The sequence below is a fragment of the Rattus norvegicus genome, chromosome 10 (genome assembly GCF_036323735.1).
Source record: "Rattus norvegicus strain BN/NHsdMcwi chromosome 10, GRCr8, whole genome shotgun sequence".
Classification (NCBI taxonomy): Eukaryota; Metazoa; Chordata; class Mammalia; order Rodentia; family Muridae; genus Rattus; species Rattus norvegicus.
In genome coordinates this window covers 102,274,586-102,294,361 of record NC_086028.1, presented here as the reverse complement: position 1 = coordinate 102,294,361, position 19,776 = coordinate 102,274,586, and the positions used below count along the sequence as shown (strand labels likewise).

General features: G+C 49.8%; 1 protein-coding gene across 2 annotated transcripts in view; it reads left to right on the top strand.

Moving 5' to 3' along the window:
- Nucleotides 1-19,776, top strand: part of Ube2o (ubiquitin-conjugating enzyme E2O) — a 47,161-nt gene that overhangs the window by 17,217 nt on the left and 10,168 nt on the right. For both annotated transcript variants that reach the window (XM_017597746.3, NM_001427322.1), the window contains exons 2-4: nt 17,235-17,294; nt 17,454-17,564; nt 19,535-19,632. In XM_017597746.3, coding sequence (XP_017453235.1) covers nt 17,235-17,294; nt 17,454-17,564; nt 19,535-19,632 — 269 coding nt within the window. The remainder of the gene's footprint in view (nt 1-17,234; nt 17,295-17,453; nt 17,565-19,534; nt 19,633-19,776) is intronic.

Here is a 19,776-nt window from a genome sequence, read left to right as displayed (position 1 = left end):
GTTCAGTGTTGTCTCAGGGAAGAGGCTGGCTCTGCAGTTTAGGGAGTCCAAAGATCCTCTTGGGGTGCTGTTTTGTCAGTAGCCTCTGGTACCACAGATGGGTTTGGGGAGTCAGAGCTATTTGAATTAGAATGGGGTGGGGAATTAGCTTGAGGGACAGTGTATTTCTATCAGTTCTCTGACCTTTCTTCAGCCCTGTCCTTGGCGTTTGCCCCTGTCAGAATTGTCCAGTTGCTTTTCCCTTTCCCTTTACTTGGGCCCTGGACTTCAGACTCCACCTGCCAGGTGTGAGCTACAGGGCCTTCACCCAGGGCACACACATGGAGGTAGATCTGCATTTCCTTAATCCCAAGTGTGGCTCTGGTGGTGGTGGTGGTGGTGGTGGTGGTGGTGGTGGTGGTGGTGGTGGTGGTGGTGGTGGTGGTGGTGGTGTTTCTGAACACATGACTGTTTAAGTAGATTACTTTGCTTTGTTTTGTTGTTGTTTTTTGATACACCGTTTCTCTGGCTGTCCTGGTCACTTTGTTGACCAGGCCGGCTTCAAACTGCCTGCCTCTGCCTCTCCAGTGCTGGAATTCTGGTGGGGTTTTTTTTTTTTTTTTTTTTTTTGGGTTTTTTTTTTTTTTTAAGATAATTTTGTATAAAGTGTTTGCCCGCATGCATATCTTGTATCATATGTATGCTGGTAACCATGGAAACCACAATAGGGTGTTGTATTCCCAGAACCTGTAATTATAGATGGTTGTGAGATGCTGGGGGTGCTGGGAACTAAACCCAAGTTCTCTGCAAGATCATCCTTTTCTCAGCTCGCTCATTTGTCTGTTTTTGAATTGGATTATTATCAGCCTGCTTGTTAGGCCTTGAGTTGGGACCAGTCTGTCCTTCAGGTCAGACCACTTGTGTGCTGGTATCTTACAGCATTTTGGTGGCTAAACCCCGTTACTATTTATAAATACTGTTGACCCTTAGCAACTGAAAGCATTAAGTCTCAAATCTTCCTAGCAACAGAGTTCTTGTCTTAAATCTTGAGCTGCACACCTTCCCTGGGTCTTTCTAGATGTTGTGTGACCTTTCCAGGGTACTGTCACTCCAGCTGCAGTGTGCCATGACCAGTGTTGGTTTGTCAAAGGCAGAGGTCACAGCCTGGTCTTGTAGCCTCTGGAAGTCTGGGGTGTGGGCCACATAAAGTAGTAGGATGAACTGTCTGTTGCTTGACAGGAGCCTGGCCCTTCAGAACTGCAGTGCTCCTGGGCCACTTGGCACTTGACAGTCATGGGAAAAGGGGACCCTACCTGTGTGCTTTGGGTGGGAGGCTCTGAGTTTCCCCAGTGGGTCTTGGCTGCTAGTGCCTCCCAGCTCACCCATCACAGCAGTGCGTGCAGGGCAGCTGTCTGCTCAGGGCACGTGTGCTACTATTTATGTTGGGCGACTTTGCTAAGGCTTGTTTTAGTTCATTTAGGAATCTTAACTTTATAAGTGGAAAGTGTTGATTATCTATGCCTGCAAGAAAGTCTTACCTGCACAGATGAAGCATATATACACACTGATACATACATGTCAATTAAAACCATGTTTTGGGGGTTGGGGAGATGCCTCAGCATTTAGAGCACTGGCTGTTCTTCCAGAAAACTGGGACTCAATTCCCAGCACCCACTTAAGTCGAAGAGGTCTGTCACCGTCTTCTGGCCTCTGTGGGCACCAGACATGCTTGTGGTACACAGATCATACATGCAGGCAAAACACCCATAGGCAGAAAATAAAAATAAATAATTAAGAAAATTATAGTGGTATATGCCTTTAATCCCAACAGTTTGGAAGGCAGAGGCAGGCAGATCTCTGAGTTCTAGGCCAGCCTCTTCTGCAGAGTGAGTTTCAGGATAGCCAGGGCTACACAGAGAAACCCTGTTTCAAAACAAAAACAAAAAACAAAACCCAACACCTGGGTTACCCCTAGAGACTCTGATCTTATCTGATCTTAGCATTCTAGAACAGGATGTGAAGCGCTGAGGCAGTCCCCTGCCACCAGCAGCTCCCCCAAACTGAGAGTCCCTGTTCGTCATTTATGTATCTAGGCTGTAGTTTGAACGAATAGTGAGTGAGCTAGGTTGCACACCTATGATCCCTTCAGTCTACAAACTGTCAGGAGGATTGAGAGTTCCAGGCCAGCCTGGGCTACATAACAAGACCCTGTCTTAAATAACAAGCAAGATTGAGCCAGTCCCATGTGAAGCCAGGCATGGTGGTGAGCTCTAGAACCCACATGCCATAGAGGTGGAGACAAAAAGATCCATGGGACTTGCTGGCCAGCCTTGCCCATAGGAGAACCTGGGTCTCAGTGAGAATCTTTTACAAACCAAGGTGGATAGCTTCTGAGGAAGGAATAAACATTCAAGGTTAACCTTTGGCACACACGCGCGCGCGCGCGCGCACACACACACACACACACACACACACTCACACTCACACATGCATGCTTGCACATGGGCACCCATTACTCTCTCCTCCCACAAATTAAATCAATGTGGTAAAAGTAAAAATATTAACAAGAGGGGTTGGGGATTTAGCTCAGTGGTAGAGCGCTTGCCTAGGAAGCGCAAGGCCCTGGGTTCGGTCCCCACCTCCGGAAAAAAAAAAAATTAACAAGAAAGTTTCCCATTTTCCTACATGCTGGCTTTCCTGTCTCCATGAGTGTGAGTGTTCAGCCTCACCCAGATGGAGTGTTCAGCTGGCTTACCTGTCTACTAGAATGGGGTATTGTGTGGCAGTGGATAGACAAACAGGCAGGTCCTTCTGGAGACTAAGCAGGGCTCATGAAGCAGTGGTGAATCTCCCCTTTGCTAGTGTAACACTGTACGTGCAGAGTTAGGAAACATGGCGGACTCAGAATTTAAAGATCTCTTTCTGAATTGGAATCCTACATAGATACTTGGTTTCAACCATCAGATTTAAAGCATTGTTTTAAGGGTCTAAGCACATCTCCATCTACAGGGTCTTTACCGTGGACCCTGGTCATACAGTCACAGTAATCCAATAGGTAGGTGGCCAGTAGTGGGCTTGGAAGATGTGGTAGTTTGAATGAATAAGAATGGCCACTACAGGCTCCTGTGTGTGGATACCTGGGCTTCACTTGGGGGTACTGTTTGGGGAAAATGCGAAGGTGTGGCCTTGTTGGAGGCCATGTCACTGGAAGTGGGTCACAGGACTCACCTCATTCCCAGTGTGCTCTCTGCCTCCTGCGGATGGATCAGGAGGCCAACTTTCAGGTGTTCCTGCAGACATGCCTTCACTCCGCCATCATGGACTCTAACCCTCTGAAACAGTGAGCCCAGCTAAGCACTTTGATTCATCACAGCAGTGGAAAGGTAACTAATTCAGAGGACAGACAGTTGGGCCAGGATATTAGCCAGGATTGCTGTGCAAAGCTTCATGTGTCTGCTGTGGCCAGCTATTGCTGGGCTTTTGGGGGCCCTACTTGAGGTTTAATAATGACATACTAGAAAACATTTGTATCCTATAAGGCTGCTGCTGGCCTGTTGCCCCGGAAGTTTCTCAGCTAGCCCATCTGACCTAACCCCACTCCCTGCCACTGTCCCCACCTGGCTCTACTTCCCTGCCCAGCTCACACTGGCTTCAGTGCAAAAAGCCACACTCCTTACTTGTGCAATCTGAGCCAATCCGCAGTAGCACAGTGCCTGTTCATCCTCGTTGGACCCTCTGGCACTGAGGAAGAGACCGCCTCCACGGCAGCTTGCTTTCTTCCTCAGCAGGTGAGGAAGTGAGATACCTGTTTATATCCTGCCAGCCTCCAGCACAGCAGAGAATAATTGAGATCGGGACTCAATGTCATAGCCAGTTTATACAATAAGTGTGGGTTATTCCAACAGCTAGGACCACCCTCCCTGACCAGTGCTGGCTGGTCGAGGGGAACCCATATAACAAAAAGGGGCTGCTGCAGGGGACTTTTGGGGACCTGATAACTCGTCCACCTTTAAGGTTCTGGTGTAAAGCCACTGTGGCCTCTTTGGATGACAGCAGGCAGGTCCTGCTCGAGCTGTGGGAATCCTGGCAGCCCACTGGAAATCCACCTTCCCACAAGAAGCAGTTTCTGACTGAGGCCCACTGACATGAACACAGTTTCCTCCTGTGCTTGGGTTCTGTGTAGACACTGTTCTAGACGGCCTCTGAGAGCTAGGTTCATCCGTCCCAGCTTCCCTCTGCAGTTTCCTGCCTAAGCGCTTAAAAGACTCGATCTTAGTTCTAATTCTGTGTATGTGTGTATGTTTGTGCATGCAGGTGCCCACAGAGCCCTGAGGAGGGCACTGGGCCTCCTGATGCTGGAATTACATATGGGTTTGCAAACGTAGTGTGTTCTCTTAACCCTAACCAGTGACCGCCTCTGCAGCCTATCTGTGCATTTCCTCTCTGCCTCTTCCTTTCCCCCTGGTTTTTGGTCCTAGTCCTCCCAGGAACATGAGCCTGTTCCTCTTTTCTGGGTTCTCTAGCTGTACCAGTGAGACTCTGCTCACACCACCCTGTGGGTCCAGTGTGACACTGGGTCTCTCCACAGCACTGGGGACTGCTTCCCGCTCTTGATCTTGTCCTCCGTCCTGGGCTTCCCCTGCAGGATGTCTGCAGCAGCCCTTCGCTACATCTTCCTGTGTTGGGGATGCTGTGGAGACACTGCCTAACCACATGGGGTTCACACTTGGACCCACAGGCATCTGGAGACCAGGGAATCAGAAGCCATAAAGTGCTGTGGAGAGAAGGAAAGCAAGGGTCAGGGACACCATAGAGTACTTCCTGAGAGGGCTGTCAGAGCAGTGACATCTGACCTGGGCAAGAGATCATGTAGCTATGTTGGACGACATCTGGAGAGTGTTTCCCACGCTGTGCTGTAGTCTCTCGGAGCTTCCTTAGCATCTAGGACAGGGTCTATGGAACCCATAGACACCCAGGAGTTTTCAGTTGACTAAATGGATGGACAGTATACCATGGAGCAAGTGAGCAGCATAGTAAATGAAAGCTAGCCAGCAGGAGCCTAGGCTTCCTTATTGGGCGGCTGTGTTTCTGCCCAGTCCTTTGGGGAGAAAAGGTGAGTGGACACCACTGTGTTAGTGTTAGAGTCTCCTGCTCATACCCCATCCCTGTACCTTGGTGTAAGGTGGGCATATTATCTGCCTGAGCACACTGAGATACTTGGAAAGGGGTGGATATGTAGGAGAGCAAGTGCTTACAGCACTTCTGGCGGACTTAGCATATCAGACAGATGTGCAAACTGGGCTATCTCCCTCCCTTAAGAGACAGGCCTCGAGATGAACTCTGTTCTCATCCTTCTGGACCAGAGATTTGTGGTCTTGGGTACAGGGCCACTCTGTCAGTCTGGTGCTCCTCCTGGCCTTTAGTTTCCAGGCCTGCTGCATGCACGCATCCCTTCTCATCCCATCCCATCCCATCCCATCCCATCCCATCCCATCCCATCCCATCCCATCCCATCCCATCCCCCCAAGGCCTCCCAGGGTCCCCTACACCCTCAGAGCCCAGGAATAAGGGAAATAGAGCCAGCCCAGGTAGGAGAGGGGGCAGCCTAAACATTTGTGAAAGGACTATACCTTCTTCCTTCCAGGGTTTGAGCCCCTACATGCTAGTTGTACTGCCTGCCTCTCTAGTGAGGCCTATGAGAGTAGAAGGCAGGCACTCAAACCTGGGTGCTGGTAGCTTCAGTGAGGATGAGGGGTATAATATTGTGGGTCAGCCTAAGCCTAGAGTGCTAGCTGCTCTAATTTTTATAGTGGTGTTCTTTGGTTGGGTTCAGCTGTGATATTTTCCATTTTCTGCCAGGGAAAAAGGCCTGCTGGGGAAAGTCCACAGCACCCACCCACAGGAATCCCTACCTACCTGCTTTCAGGTGGGAGCTGACCAGTCTCTACAGTGTCCCACCCTTGCCAGTCACCACAGGTCGCTGCACATGTGCCTTTAGTTTGTTGGAAATGTTTTAGAACAGTGTTTCTCAGCCTTCCTAATGCTGCTACCCTTTAGTACAGCACCTGTGGTAATGTACTAGTTAGTGGTGACCCCAACCATAAAATTATTTCAATGCCACTTCATGACTGAGTTTTGCTAGTTAAGAATCATAATGCAAATATCTGATATGCAGAATATCTGGTATGGCCCTGCCCCACATATTGAGAAGCACTGGTTTAGAAGGCACTCTGCCTGTTCTGACCAAATTCTGGTAGTCCGCGTGCTGGAAGGAGGGAAAACACAAGGTTAGAGGTCAGTGCTAAGAGCCCAGGAGATTGAGGGGTCAGGTGCCTCTGCCAGCTCAGCAAGGCCAGCCTGCCTGTTCATGGGCAGGGGCGGACAGCACTGGTGTGTGCCAGACTTTAGAGACCACTGGGACTGTCACGGTCTACTCTCATTCCTGGGATCTTAAAGCTCATCCTTGGCTTTCCATGCCTTTCCCAAGCTTTGACTTCCCTATGGAAAAGAGCCCCAGTAGGCCACACGGTCATGGACGGACAGTGCTGTGTCACAGTTGCTCTGGTAGGTCATGAGTCCTCACCCGCCTGTGTGAGTTTGCTCAGCTGCGTGTTGCTGCAAAGTTCTAGTGTAATCTTCTTTGGCCACCAGTAGTGATCCAAAACAAAAGGCCGAACATTGAGGAACTGAGTCTGCCATAGGAAGACGAGCCCCTCATAGTTCGATGGGACTCTGCCTCTGCCCCACAGCCTCAGATCGAGGCTTTCATGGCTCGTTTGTACTGCCTTCTCTCACTATATCTGCAGTTTTAAAAATAGCAGTGCTGAGTGACTCCTTTCTCAGGCGAGCCTGCCTAGCGAGGCAGGATAGTGTGCTTTGTGGAGTGCCTATTGATTAGCTGTCATTTTGCAGCTTTGGGGAGCATGGCCACAGAAAGTCACTGTCCTGCCTGGGCAAAGCTCCTTGCTTCAGCCTTTTGGGAAGGGTGGTGACTTGACACTGCCAAAAGGTCACATTATACAGATGGGGACAAAGCAGGAGGAATACCTGCAAGGTGGTACCAAGGGCTGTCCCAGTGATTGAGACCACATCCTCCCACCAGGGCCACAGCTTGCTCGTGACCAGGAATCTACCTCTAAAACTGCACTCTTGTGTAGGAAGCCCTTCCACTGGAAGTCATGAGTGGTCAAACCGTGTCTGCTGGGCACTGGCAGAATCTGAGCTTTACTTCCTTGGCAACAGCTGGCTGGGCTCAGTTCTTGCCTCTGTGTCTGTCATTCTCAGCACTTCCCATCCCCCTAGTACTGACCTACCTGAGCAGTCTCTCAAAGCTGAGGCCATATCCTTTGAGGACTTGGTGGCATTGTGTCTGTCCCCAGGCTGAACCACAGAAAGGGTTGTCAGGGAATGAATGCTGAGTAGTGATGGTGTTAATTACTTTAAGCCACCATGTTTTAACACCTTGACCTACAGGCCAGTCTATTAAAAACAAGTGTGCCCTGGAGTGTGATAGCGCTCACCTGTGATCACAGCACTCAGGAGCCTGAGGTAGGCGTGTCAGGAAGTCAAGGGCAGGCTGTGTAGCGAGGCCTGAAAGAAAGAAACAAAAGGAATGGATTTCCAGTTTGTACCTCAGTAGTGGAGTGCGCACCCATGATGCTCTGCTCTGGGTTCAGTTTCCAGGCCCTTGGGGCTGGGGTTGAGAGGATTACATCAACATTGTTGTCCACATTCAGAAGGTTTGAAGTGGAAAGTCAGAACTCTGTTTTAATTAGAAACTTTTTCTTTCTTGTTTTTGTCTTTTTTCATTTTTTGAAACAGGGTCTCACTGTGTAGCCTTAGCTGGCCAGGAACGTTCTATAGGTAGACCAGGACGACCACAAACTCTGGCTCTGCCTCCCAAATGCTGGCAATAAAGCATGTGCTACTACATATACCATAGTGTACTGGTGGCTTGCACCATGTGTAGAGGCCAGAAGAGGGTGTTGGATCCAGTGGGGCTGGAATTATAGACTGCTGTCAGTTACCGTATGGTTGCTGGGAACTGAACCCTGATCCTCTGGAAGAGCACCAGTGGTCTTAACCACTGAGCCATCTCCTGCCCCAGAACCATCTTTAAAGCTCTTACTGGGATTTTGACCAGCAACCATCCTGAGAAGCCCCTTCCCCCCCAGAGCCCTGAGAGCTCTTTTGGCCGCCTCTGATTTTCACTGCTCCATGACCTCGCTGATGCCAGTCAGAATTCATTACAAGACTCCTTTCTCGTTTTAAGGGTCCCTTGTCTGTTTTCTGCCAGTTAGTTGCCTTTCAAAAGCAGCTCAACAGCATGTGGCCAGCCATGCGCCACCTTGTGGTTGCTTACTGTAAAATGCAGCACCTTGAAACCCAACTGGTGCTCTCAGGACCTATATCCTCTGTCAGGTTTATGATGAGCTCACAAGATCAGAGAATACTCTAAAGGTGTAATGTGCAAGACGCATCATCCTTGGTTCTGCTCTTCGTACCCTTGTCTGGGTTCTACCTGTTCCTACAGGGTACCACAGCCTGCTGCTATCTTGCCCTGGGCTCGACCTGGCTCACTGTGAGACTTACTTCATTGTGGCTCAGCCCACCCTGCACTCCTGCTTTGAATGGGACCACACCTCCCCCTGAGGTGCCCAGCTGCAAAGTCCAACTTGTCCTCTTCCCTCCAGCTGCTTTTGCAGGCCTGAGATGGCACCTGTTTCCTGTCTTGGGGTTGAGTATTAGCTTCTTCCAGAAGCCAAGAGCCCTTTGTAATACTGCTGAGGATCTGAGCAGTAACCTCTGAGGACAGACTCACATCGGCCATCTTTGTGCATTCTTATGTGCCCAGACTGACCTCTAGCCATAAGCCACCACTGGGATGGAAGCCTCCCAGCACATACAAGGGGGTAGGTAGAGAATGTTGACCACATAAGCCACATAATTAATAACCACATAAGGTTATTAATACTACACAATTCATTGTGGCATTTCCTCATGACTCTCCCCGGTAGACTTAAAATCCTTCCAATTCAATAGGGCACTGAAGTCGTGATACAACTGTGTTAATTTCTGTATCTCATTCCAGCCTTTGTGTTTTCATGAGCATTTGGCTTCTCCAGCTGAGCTATTAGCACCTTAACAGCCTGCCTTGGTGTTCTAGGCCCCAGGGCCATGCTGACTTGCTCTGGGGGTTCTGTAGGGATGTACTCCTCAGAAGGCCATTCATAAGGTGAAGCAGAAGCATGGCCTGTAGCAAGAAGAGGTGCCAGGCAGGGTGCCTGAAGACCGGAGCAGAAGCTCTGGAGTTGCCAGGGCTGTCCTGTCCCCAGGAAACTTCTGGCTTCTAGGATGTATGTTGATACCTACTTGGAAGTGGTAGTGCTGTGTCCTCAGCAAAGCCCAGTTCTTGTGTGGTCCCCCACGCCTAGAATCCCACTTTTCCCTGTATATTTTGCCTCCTGGTGGTTTTGTCTCACTCTACCTGAGGAATAGACAGATCTTGCTCCCAGGTGTTCTGAGTACTTCTCAGTTGGTGCTTTTGTTCTGCTCCCTATCCTGAGGTACTTAATTCTGCCATGTTCTGGAAGAAATGGAGGTAGAAAGGTGGGTATTTGAAGTCTTTGGACTTAGTGATTCACCCAGGCAGTGATGTCACCCCTCAGAAATGGTTTTGATTAACTCTTGTATCTGCTCACCAGTTGTTACCTTGGGATGCCAGCATGCCCTGATACTTTCTTCTCATTGGCCTAGAAGTAGAAATTGTGTTGTTTGTGAAACCAATGATGCTGTTATGGGTCCTGGGAGGTGGGCTCTTCCACACAGCATTGGCTGGGACCAGCTCTGCTCACTGACAGCCTGGCACTCTATTTCCCTTTCCTCCTGGGGAACATAGCTGCAAGGGATGCAGTCTCAGCTATTTTTTAAATCCCCCCTTTCTTTTTCTTTTCTGTTTTGTTTTTAGACCCAATCTCTCTGTGTAGCAGCATACTCTAACCCCTAACTCATGATCTCTTGTCCCCAACTCCTGGTGCTGAGATGACAGATGCACAGCCTGGGTGCTTTCTAACCTTTCATTTTTACTTCTTCACTCCTGTTTCTTCTGATTGCACATTCTCCACTTCCATCTCTGCCACCAAGTCCCTGTGCTCACCATTTTAAACACTTTACCTTTCTACCCTGTTATTCCTTCCTTTTCTGGGGGATCAAAGCTAGGGCCTTGTGCATGCTGGGCTTTATACGTGAGTGCCACCACCCCTTGTATTTACCTTCTTGTATCATATGAATCTACAGGAAACATTCAAAAACTATTGGTGGACTTGGTGGAACCCGGCCTGAACCTTCTATGGGATGATTCCTGGATTGTATATTTGTAATGTTCTAGCCAAAGATGTCAATAAATAATAATGAGAATGAGAGTTCAAATACTTTTAAAACTGTATGTGTCTATATCTATTTATCTGTCTTTGAGGTAAGATGTCACTATGATGTCAGCTGGTCTGGAACTAGCACTATAAATCAGGCTGGCCTCAAACTCACAGAAGTTCTCCTGCTTCTATCCCAACTGCTAGGATTAAAGGAATACATCACCACCACACTAGGCCAGCATTTTGTTTCTTTCCTCATCCCCTCCCTGGCCAAGTGTGCACTGCTAGTCAAGTCTTCCATTCTCACTCCAGATGCTGATGGCTGAGTTCCCACCAACTGAGCCACATGGAGCTTAACTGCCCCAAAAGCCCTTACTCTCCACAAGCTGGAATCCCTGACCAGTCACATGCCCATTTTAGTGTGGAGTTGGGGAGACACTGAAAGAGGGGCCTGGCTCCAGCAAACAGGAAGTTCTGTTTTTCTGCCGCCCCTTCAGTTGTTGCTCTAGGCAATGCAGGGCCATTTCAAGGGCGGCCAGACGTATGGGTTTCCACAGAAAGCATCTAAGTGTGAACGTATAGATGCTGTGGTTGTGGGTGTTTGGTTGCTGGTAAGGGGAAGTCTCTCTCTGCTGGGCTGGCCACGAGTGGCAGGCAGAGACTTGGGTGGAATGAGGATTCTCAAGCTTCCCAAGCTTTATGACAGTGACCCAGAGTAAAGAATTCATTTTGTGACACAGGACATGAATGTGTTCATAATGTACAAGTGAAGACTTCCTCCAAATAGCATCTACCCTCCCTGTGTATATAAGGCATACAGATACTCTGTTCTTCCAATGCTGGCCAGGACCCATGGTTTGAAAACCAGCTGTGGCGTCTGCTGATACAGGATTTCCAACACATTTTTAGATTTCCACAGAGGAATGGATCCTTCAGTCTAGCATGGGGAGCTTCCCAGGCCACTTAGTTAGATGAAGGCTAGGCCCTTACAGTGAGGCAGGGCAGTGCACTGAGGAATGGGGCTACAGACATGCAACTGCAGGAGGCCCTCCAGGGACTGCAGAGCTGGAGGCAGGATCTACAGTAAGCTGAGCAAGGCCTCCACACCAGAGGCCCACAGAGTGCAAGGGAAGGGGCATGCTTTCCTAACACACCCCTAGTCCTCACTTCTCTCTTCAGCTGTGTGGCTGGGGCTCAGACCCAGCTCAGGCTCTGAGGGTGGGTAGCTTATTTATGTCCTTGGGAAGTAGCAAACACATTTAGGACTATGCAAGCCTGTCCTAGTGTTACTTCAGGGAGTGGCTGGAGTCCTGGCCATGTGAATAGGCTTCAGTCCCTGTGTGGCCTAGGTCAGTCAGGGGTTGAGGAGCAGAGAACACCTCACTCTTGGGACACAAGTCTAAAACAGGGTCCACTACAAAATGTCCCTGTTTTCCACTCTTCCAGGGATGTAGTAAGGGCCCAGCAGGCAGTTTATCCTTCTAACCCTTGATTATCAAGCTTCAGCAGGTGTGAGGCTCAGCTGGCCCTGGGTGCTCCTGCTCCCAAGAGAGACTTGGTCCTAAACACCAATGCCCTGGGAGATTTCTTGCTCTGAGATTGAAGCCTGGCCACACCTATTTGGCTTTACTGGTTTTGACTAGAGGTGAGTGACAGTGGTGTGGCTGGTGGCTTCCCTGTGGGGACTGGAGAGATGGCTCTTGCATAGGACCCAGGGTTGATGTCAGGTGGCTTACAGTTGACTGTAACTAGAGCTCCAGGGATTCTGGACACCTGCACTCATGTGCACATGCCCACACACAGATGTACTTAGATGCACGGAATTAGAAATGAAATGCTTAAATAACTTCCTGTGGCCTTCTAGCAGCTCTGCCTTGGGTGGGGAGCCTGTTATCTGCAATTGTCTTACTTTAGCTTCCTTCTGTTTTCAGCCAATTGGAAGTTTTTATACAGGAAATGTTTAGTGCACCTGATTGACCAAGGTCAGTTTAATAACTGAGCTTCCAGACTGGGAGCAGGATAGCTCAGGCACAAGAGCAGCCAGGGAGGTTGGAGGAGGTGGCCTCTTTAGCAGATGGGCCTCTGGAAGCCCAATCAGTGAGAACGGCCTGCTCACTCTACAGCAGCGTCTTCCTGGGACCACAGCCCTTCCCTCATCTCTGTACAGTTGTGCGTGGGTGCACTCTCTCCCCCCTGTGTTTGTGGAGGCTGGGGGTCAGTATGGTATCCGGTGTCCTCATGTCGTTTTCCGTTTTATTTATTTATTATTATTAGTAGTATTAGTATTATTTATTATTTTATGTGTATGGTTGCTTTACCTGCATGCATGTGTGTGTACCACTTATGTGTAATGCCCAGCCCAGGAAGCCGAAGGTGATACTGGAGCCCCTGGAACTGGAGTTACCGATGGTTGAGAGCTGCCATGTGAGAGCTGGGGAGCCCTGACAATTTTTTATTTATTTATTTAAATTTTATTTTTTTAATATTTATTTATTATGTATATATCATACAGCTTTCTGCCTGCATGTAATGCACCTGCGGGTCAGAAGAGGGTACCAGACCTGATTATAGATGGTTGTGAGCCACCATGTTGTTGCTGGGATTTGAACTCAGGACCTCTGGAAGAGCAGACAGTGCTCTTAACCACTGAGCCATCTCTCCAGCCCCGACAATTTTTATTTTTAATTTTTAAAAAAGTAAAATAGGCTGTAGAATGACTGGGCTGTTGAGTGACGGCTGCCCTTCCAGAGGACATTGGTTCCCAGCACCCATGTCAGGGAGTACACAACTGCTTCTAACTCCAGTTTCAGGTGATTGAACACTCTCTTCTGGCCTCCATAGGTACTACACACATGTGTGCACAGAAACACAGATACACATAAATACTAAAATGAGAGAGAGAGAGAGAGAGAGAAAGAGAGAGAGAGGGAGAGAGAGAGAGAGAGAATGAGATCTCGAGCATGTGGCATATAGCTGTAATCCCAGCCCTCAAGAGGCTGAGGCAGGGAGACCTCTGAGTTCAGGCCAACCAGAGCTACACAATAAGAGCCTATCTTAAATGGGGGTGGGGGAATAACACTCTAAATGTATATAAGAAATACTCAAGTTAATTAAAAAAAAAATGGGGATGGGGTGGGAGAGTAGAGGTAATGGAAATGACTTTTGACCCATCTTGTTTTCTCAGTGTTCTAAGCAGCCGCTGTGTGTGTGTGGGGGGGGGGGGGTTCTCGACCTGTCATTGTCACAGGAACTGTCCTGTGTCCCTAGGATAGAGAGAGGACAGAGTGGCTCCCCGCTGAAAATCACAGAACCCCTCACTGCCTTCCCTTCCCAGGCAGGTGATCCAGATGTGTAACCTTGGCTCAGGCCCACAGGTCCTTCCGCCTTGCTCAGGGTTCCTCCCTTAAGGCCTGAGTAACTTCTCTGTCCCTTTTAAACCCTGCCAACCTCCAGACACTGCCTTACTCACACAGGTATATGGTCAGAGTGACCCCTTTAGAACCCCCATGTTGCCTTTTTTTTTAGCTCTGAACACAGCCTGGCCTGTGTCTGCTCTGCTTTCCTCACTGCCAGAGCTGGAGCAGCAGCCGGGCAGAGCAGAGGCTGACACTCAGACAACATCAGTGTTGTCTGGGCAGTGGGTGCCTTAAAGCTGAACTCCCCTTCTCCACAGAATGGCCTTGAATTGTTTTCAGAAGAGGCAGCAGAGACTGCCCCTTGCTCTGTTCCATGCCATTACATGATGACCCCCATGACTGCCCCCAGGCAGAAGTTAGCAGTCGGAGTCAAGGCTTATTTTCTGCTGTTCCGAAACTTAACATTCACTGGTGCTTTCCAGGAAATGCTAGATGCTGGCTGGCAAACTCTCTGAGGAACTGCTGCTGCTGCTGCTGCTGCTGCTTCTCCTTCTCCTCCTCTTCTACCTCCTCCTCCTCCTCTTCTTCCTCCTCCTCTTCCTCTTCTTCCTCCTCCTCTTCCCCCCCTCTTTCTTCTTTTTTAATGATAAAAACAAAAATATACCTAAGAGTGAAGCTTGTAGAAAAACCGTTTGTTCTCCCTGTCTTGTATTGGTTCTCAAACTGGCCTTGGCCTCCCCTGGCCTCACGTGTCAGAGCTGAGTCTCTAAAGCCATCCTTGTTTTTTGTTTGTTTTTTTTTTTTTTCCGGAGATGGGGACCGAACCCAGGGCCTTGCGCTTCCTAAGCAAGAGCTCTACCACTGAGCTAAATCCCCAACCCCAAAAGCCATCCTTGTTGACAACAGTTTCCTTCGAAGGATATCCACAGAGTGCCTGTAGGCATGAAGTGATTATACTTATAAATTTTGACAAAGACCTTGATCTTGGATTTTTTTTGGCAATCTTCTCCTTGCCATGGCAGTGGTCACTTTTCCTGGTCAGTCTGAGGTGCTGTCATCGATGTTGCGTCCGGAGTAGCGTCCGGCTAGCCAGGGCAAACATCGCTTTCCCTGGTGTCATGAACTTGCCCATTTTGACAGCAAACAGCTGGCACCCTGCAGAAAGGCAGTGCTAGCATTTTAGAGGCTGTCTAGACAGTTGAAGTCTATGCCTTCTCAACTCTATCTGTGCTGGAATGGATGCAGGGCACTCCTTGGAAGTAGGGACTTGGACTTTTAATTCATAGGTACAGTGCCCACTGGTGCTCACTTCCTGGTGATGTCTGACACATGTGACTTAAGTACCTGACCTTTCCAGATGAAGGGAACTGGAGAGCAAGCCCATTGCCTAGACCCAGGGATGGAGCCTTAGGGGGGTTTGTGAGGACTACAGTCAGACCCCACCACAGATGCCTCCAATGCTTTTTAAAACGGCAAAGCTCTGTTTGAAAATGTGTGGAGCCACTGGAAGTACGGTTTACCTCTCTGCAACTCTCAGAAAGTGTCAATGTCTGTGTGATGCAGAGAGAGAGCACAGGAGCCAGGCTGTGTTGCTTCTATGAATTGTGTGACCTTGGACATGTAGCTTTCTCTGTTACCTGTAAAATTGCTGACTGGATGGTGGTAGCGTGTACTTCATGGAGTTGTGGGCACTTCAAGGGTAATGTATAGAGTGTTCAGAAACCAGCCTGGTACCATCGTGAGCAGAGCAGAGGAAGCGAAGCTCCCCAGAGCCACAGCAGGTCCTAACAGAATGGGAGCATTGAGGGCTTTGAGGAGCAGACAACCCATGTTGGGGCAAGGAAGGAAAGGAAGGAGTCACTAGGATAGAGCAGTGCCGTGTGGGGGTACCCAGGCTACATAAGTATATTTGAAAGTCTTGGAGAAGGGGTTGGGGATTTAGCTCAGTGGTAGAGCACTTGCCTAGCAAGCGCAAGGCCCTGGGTTCGGTCCCCAGCTCCGAAAAGAAAAAAAAAAAAGAAAGTCTTGGAGAAAGACAAGGGAGTGAAGAGGAAAGTCACAGAGGATGATGGGTAGCCTTGCTTGTCCCCCTGCAAGACTGGCAAGGCCAAGGGAGTGACACATAGTAACCAACCCCTCTTCCTCCCCATCTCTTCCTCCCTGCCACTCCCAGTGCCAGCAGGGCTCTGGGGAGTTGGGGCTCCTTGCCATGCAAGATTAGAGGAGAGAGCTCCTGAGGATGGTTTCCAGGTGGAGAGCCGAGCGGCGTTGGGGAGGTCACGCTTCCATAAGATCCCCCCACATTCAGTGTAGAACTAGGGCCTCCGTCCCACATGCCCTGTGTAAGGTTGTTCTGGTCAATCGAAGCCTGTACATGTATATCCCCTCCTCCCCTAGCAGTGCCTGGACCTGACAAAGGCCACTAGGGGCATGACCTGCAGACTCAGCTCATGGCTCTCTTCAAGCCTCTCACTCTTTGAATTTCCCTCCCATGTGCACCTTTGCTTTCTGTGATGACTTAGGCCCCTGATTGGTGGTGTCTCGAAGTCTAAGCTAAGAGGCAGTTAAGGTAGGGCAGGCACAAAGTGTCTTTACAGTTAGAAGGGGCACCAGCCTCTCTGCATTCCCTCCAGTGCCTTGAAGCCAGGAGTCAGGCAGCCATGGGTGATGGTAGGAGCTGTATGTGTATGCACTTGGGCTCTGTTTGTGGCTTCAATCCTGTCACGGGTCCCAGTGCTGGCTGCAGAGGTACCATGGAAGCAGTAGGCTAACACCGATCACCACGTTGTCATCTGGAACAGGTCTGGGTCCCTGTGGCAGTTTGTGCATTCCTACTTATCGTGGTGCTTCATTGCTTCCCTCTAAGTCATAGCCTACTTGTAGAGTGTGTTTTAGTTGTCCTCCTCAAAGCTGTGGTGACCTTGTACTCCCCCCCAGCGTTTCCATCTTGTTCCTCTGCAGTCACCTTTCTCAGTTGAGAGCAGAGAGGCCTTTGCTGATGTTATTGAGAGCTGGGTAGAGCTTGAGGGCAGCTCTCCCTGGTGTGTGCTTGCCAGTCCTGGAGCAATCACTCACGGGTTGCTCCATGGCAGAACAATCCAGATTTGGAGACTCGAGAACAGAGAAGACGAATCAGCCTGGCAGAGAGGCAGCTCTGCCTGGGCTGTAGAGGCTGAGGCCACCCAGCAGCAGTAGGTGGCAGTTCTGGGGGTTCACTTGGGTCAGGACAGGCTGTGCAATGTCACAGATAAGGAGCAGGCTGCAGCTGGGCAGGCAGGATAACCCAGATTAGGAGGGTGGTGTCCAGTGACAGCTGGCTTCATGGTGACTGGCCACTGCCCAGTGTCATGCCAGTCCTCCAACCACTTCTGAGCACTGATGAGCCAAGGTCAGAGGGTAAGACACTGAGAGAAGGACTGAATACAGATAAAAGGTTCCCTTGTCTGCCCCTGGCGGGATGCACCTGAGTGGAGTGCGTTCTGCCTCAGGTCTGCTGTTTCCAGGCCTCTCATTCATGTTTTCTTTACAGCTGAAACTGGAGGACCGCTCTGTGGTGCCCCGGGATGTGGTCCGGCACATGCGCTCAACTGTGAGTCAGCCCCTCATCCCCATCCCATCGGGCTGTTGAGTCTGTCTGCTCCCACTCTTGTTTGGAGCAGAGCTGCTTTGTTGGGGAGTGAAGATCACTAGGGAGTGTCTGTTTGGGGTCTCCTAGTGCAACCGTGTGAATTTTTCCTTCTTCCCCTAGGACAGTCAGTGTGGCACGGTGATAGACGTCAACATTGACTGTGCCGTCAAGCTCATTGGCACCAACTGCATCATTTACCCTGTCAACAGCAAGGACCTCCAGCACATCTGGGTGAGTGGTGGCCACTTATCTTGGCTGTATGGTCTCCGTGCTGCTCCTGCCAAGTGCAGCCTTGGTGTTGCCCTTGCGTGTGAGCTACTGGACATGAGGTCATCAGGGTCTGCCCCCTCTGCCGCGGCCTCAGTGCAGATCAGGACTTTACTTGTTTCTCACTACCACAGACAGACACGGTTTTGCTTGCTTGCTTGTTTGCTGTGTGGGGCGTTTTTGCATGCATACAGTCTGTGTACCACTTGCGTGCTGATACCAGAAGAGGGAGTTAGCCAGGTCCCCAGCAAGAGAGGACAGTGCTCGTAACTGCTGAGCCATCTCTCCGTCTCCAGCCAACACTTAGCACCAAGAAGGAAGAAGAGATGGATGGCCCCATAGGCAAGACACAGATCCAGAGGATCCAGCTCTGCCCTTTGACCTCTGAGAATATGGCACCCACGTGGCACACATACACTCATGCAGCAGAGTACTCATACATATACGAACAACAGCAAAACATTCCTTTGTCTTGTGAAAAGGACTTTCAACTTACCCAGAAGGGCTAAGTCTGTGTGCCCCCTCTCCAGTGTGCATCTGCTGACCTCCCCACAGAGCCCCATCATCTTCACCTCCTGAACCATCTGAAAGCCCCCAGAGCCCCTGCTCACTACATTCTCTACTTTCCACAATTCGGATACAGCCTGTAGACGGAGGAGTCCGTGGTCACACCACATGCACACTGCCTGACCTTCAGATTGCCCGGCTGTGCTTTCCCCCTGAGGCTATCCAGGAACACACCTGGCATTTACCTGTCAGTTTTTCTTTCCCATCTGGATGTCCTTCCACATCCTGGACGGTGATACTGCAAAAGCTTGTGCGTGATAATGCCTCATGGACAGACTCCCAGCATGCCTTGGTGCTGTGCAGCTGTGTGTAGGCTTTATTTTTTTTTTTTTTTAAAGAACTATGCATTTATTTTATGTATATGTGTGCACTGTAGCTGTCCTCAGACACACCAGAAGAGGGCATCAGATCTCATTACAGATGGTTGTGAGCCACCATGTGGTTGTTGGGAATTGAACTCAGGACCTTTGGAAGAGCAGGCAGTGCTTTTTTTTTTTTTTTTTTTTTTTTCCCCCCCCGGAGCTGGGGACCGAACCCAGGGCCTTGCGCTTCCTAGGTAAGCGCTCTACCACTGAGCTAAATCCCCAGCCCCATGCAGGCAGTGTTCTTAACCACTGAGCCATCTCTCCAGCCCCAATGTGTAGACTTTTTTTTAATGTCCAGTGCTACTCTACTGCTGGGGTGCTTACTCTGCATGCAGGTCATGTTGATCTTCATAGTCCTCTCCACTGTGAGGTCATCCTTTACCCCCCAGTCAGTAATTATGTTCCACACATCAGACTCCGTGTTAGTCCACCATCTGCAAGCCTTAGTCTTGGGAACATTGCCATTTAAAGAGGCCATGCCTCTGACAGTCACACGTGGTGTCTTCCTTAAGTCATTGTTCCCTTGTTTCTGTTGGTTGGCATTCTTCTGTGTGGAAGGGCTGTGCCTACTGCCCTGTTTCTTTGCTCATTCATTTTTATGAGTATGCACTTATTCGACTGCTTATAATTCAGTACTCTCATCACTTTTCCCTTCAATTGTCCCAAATGAGGAAGCTCCTTTGGGATGGCTTCTGTTTGCTGAACACTTTTTAACAGCAAGTTCACTGCGCTCAGTGTTCTCAGTGGATTGACCTTTATTCATGGTCTCTACCTATCCACAAAGCCACCTCCCAACCATGCCAACCTCCTCGTGCTGGTTCCTCTGCCACTGTGGGACACTCCCGTTGCTAGGAGCCCACAGTTCCTCTGCCTGCTCAGGAGAAGGGACGTGGAATGCAGTGTTAATACATCGTTCAGAACCTTTTACATCCTACTGGGGTCAAGAAGACTCTCGGCTCTGTGGTGTGTGTCCTAGCTCAGTGCCATGTCCTTGATCTGCAGCCCTTCATGTATGGAGACTATATCGCCTATGACTGCTGGCTGGGGAAGGTCTATGACTTGAAGAACCAGATCATCCTCAAACTGTCCAATGGGGCCAGGTAGGTGTCAGCTTAGGGACAGCCGCCTGAGTCTCCAGCGCTGTGAGGTCAGGGGTGGTCCCAGACGGTAATGGATGGTGCTGGCATTCAGCACCTGTATCCCCGTGGTAACTCCTGTCCACCCCCTCTACAGCTCAGGCTTTG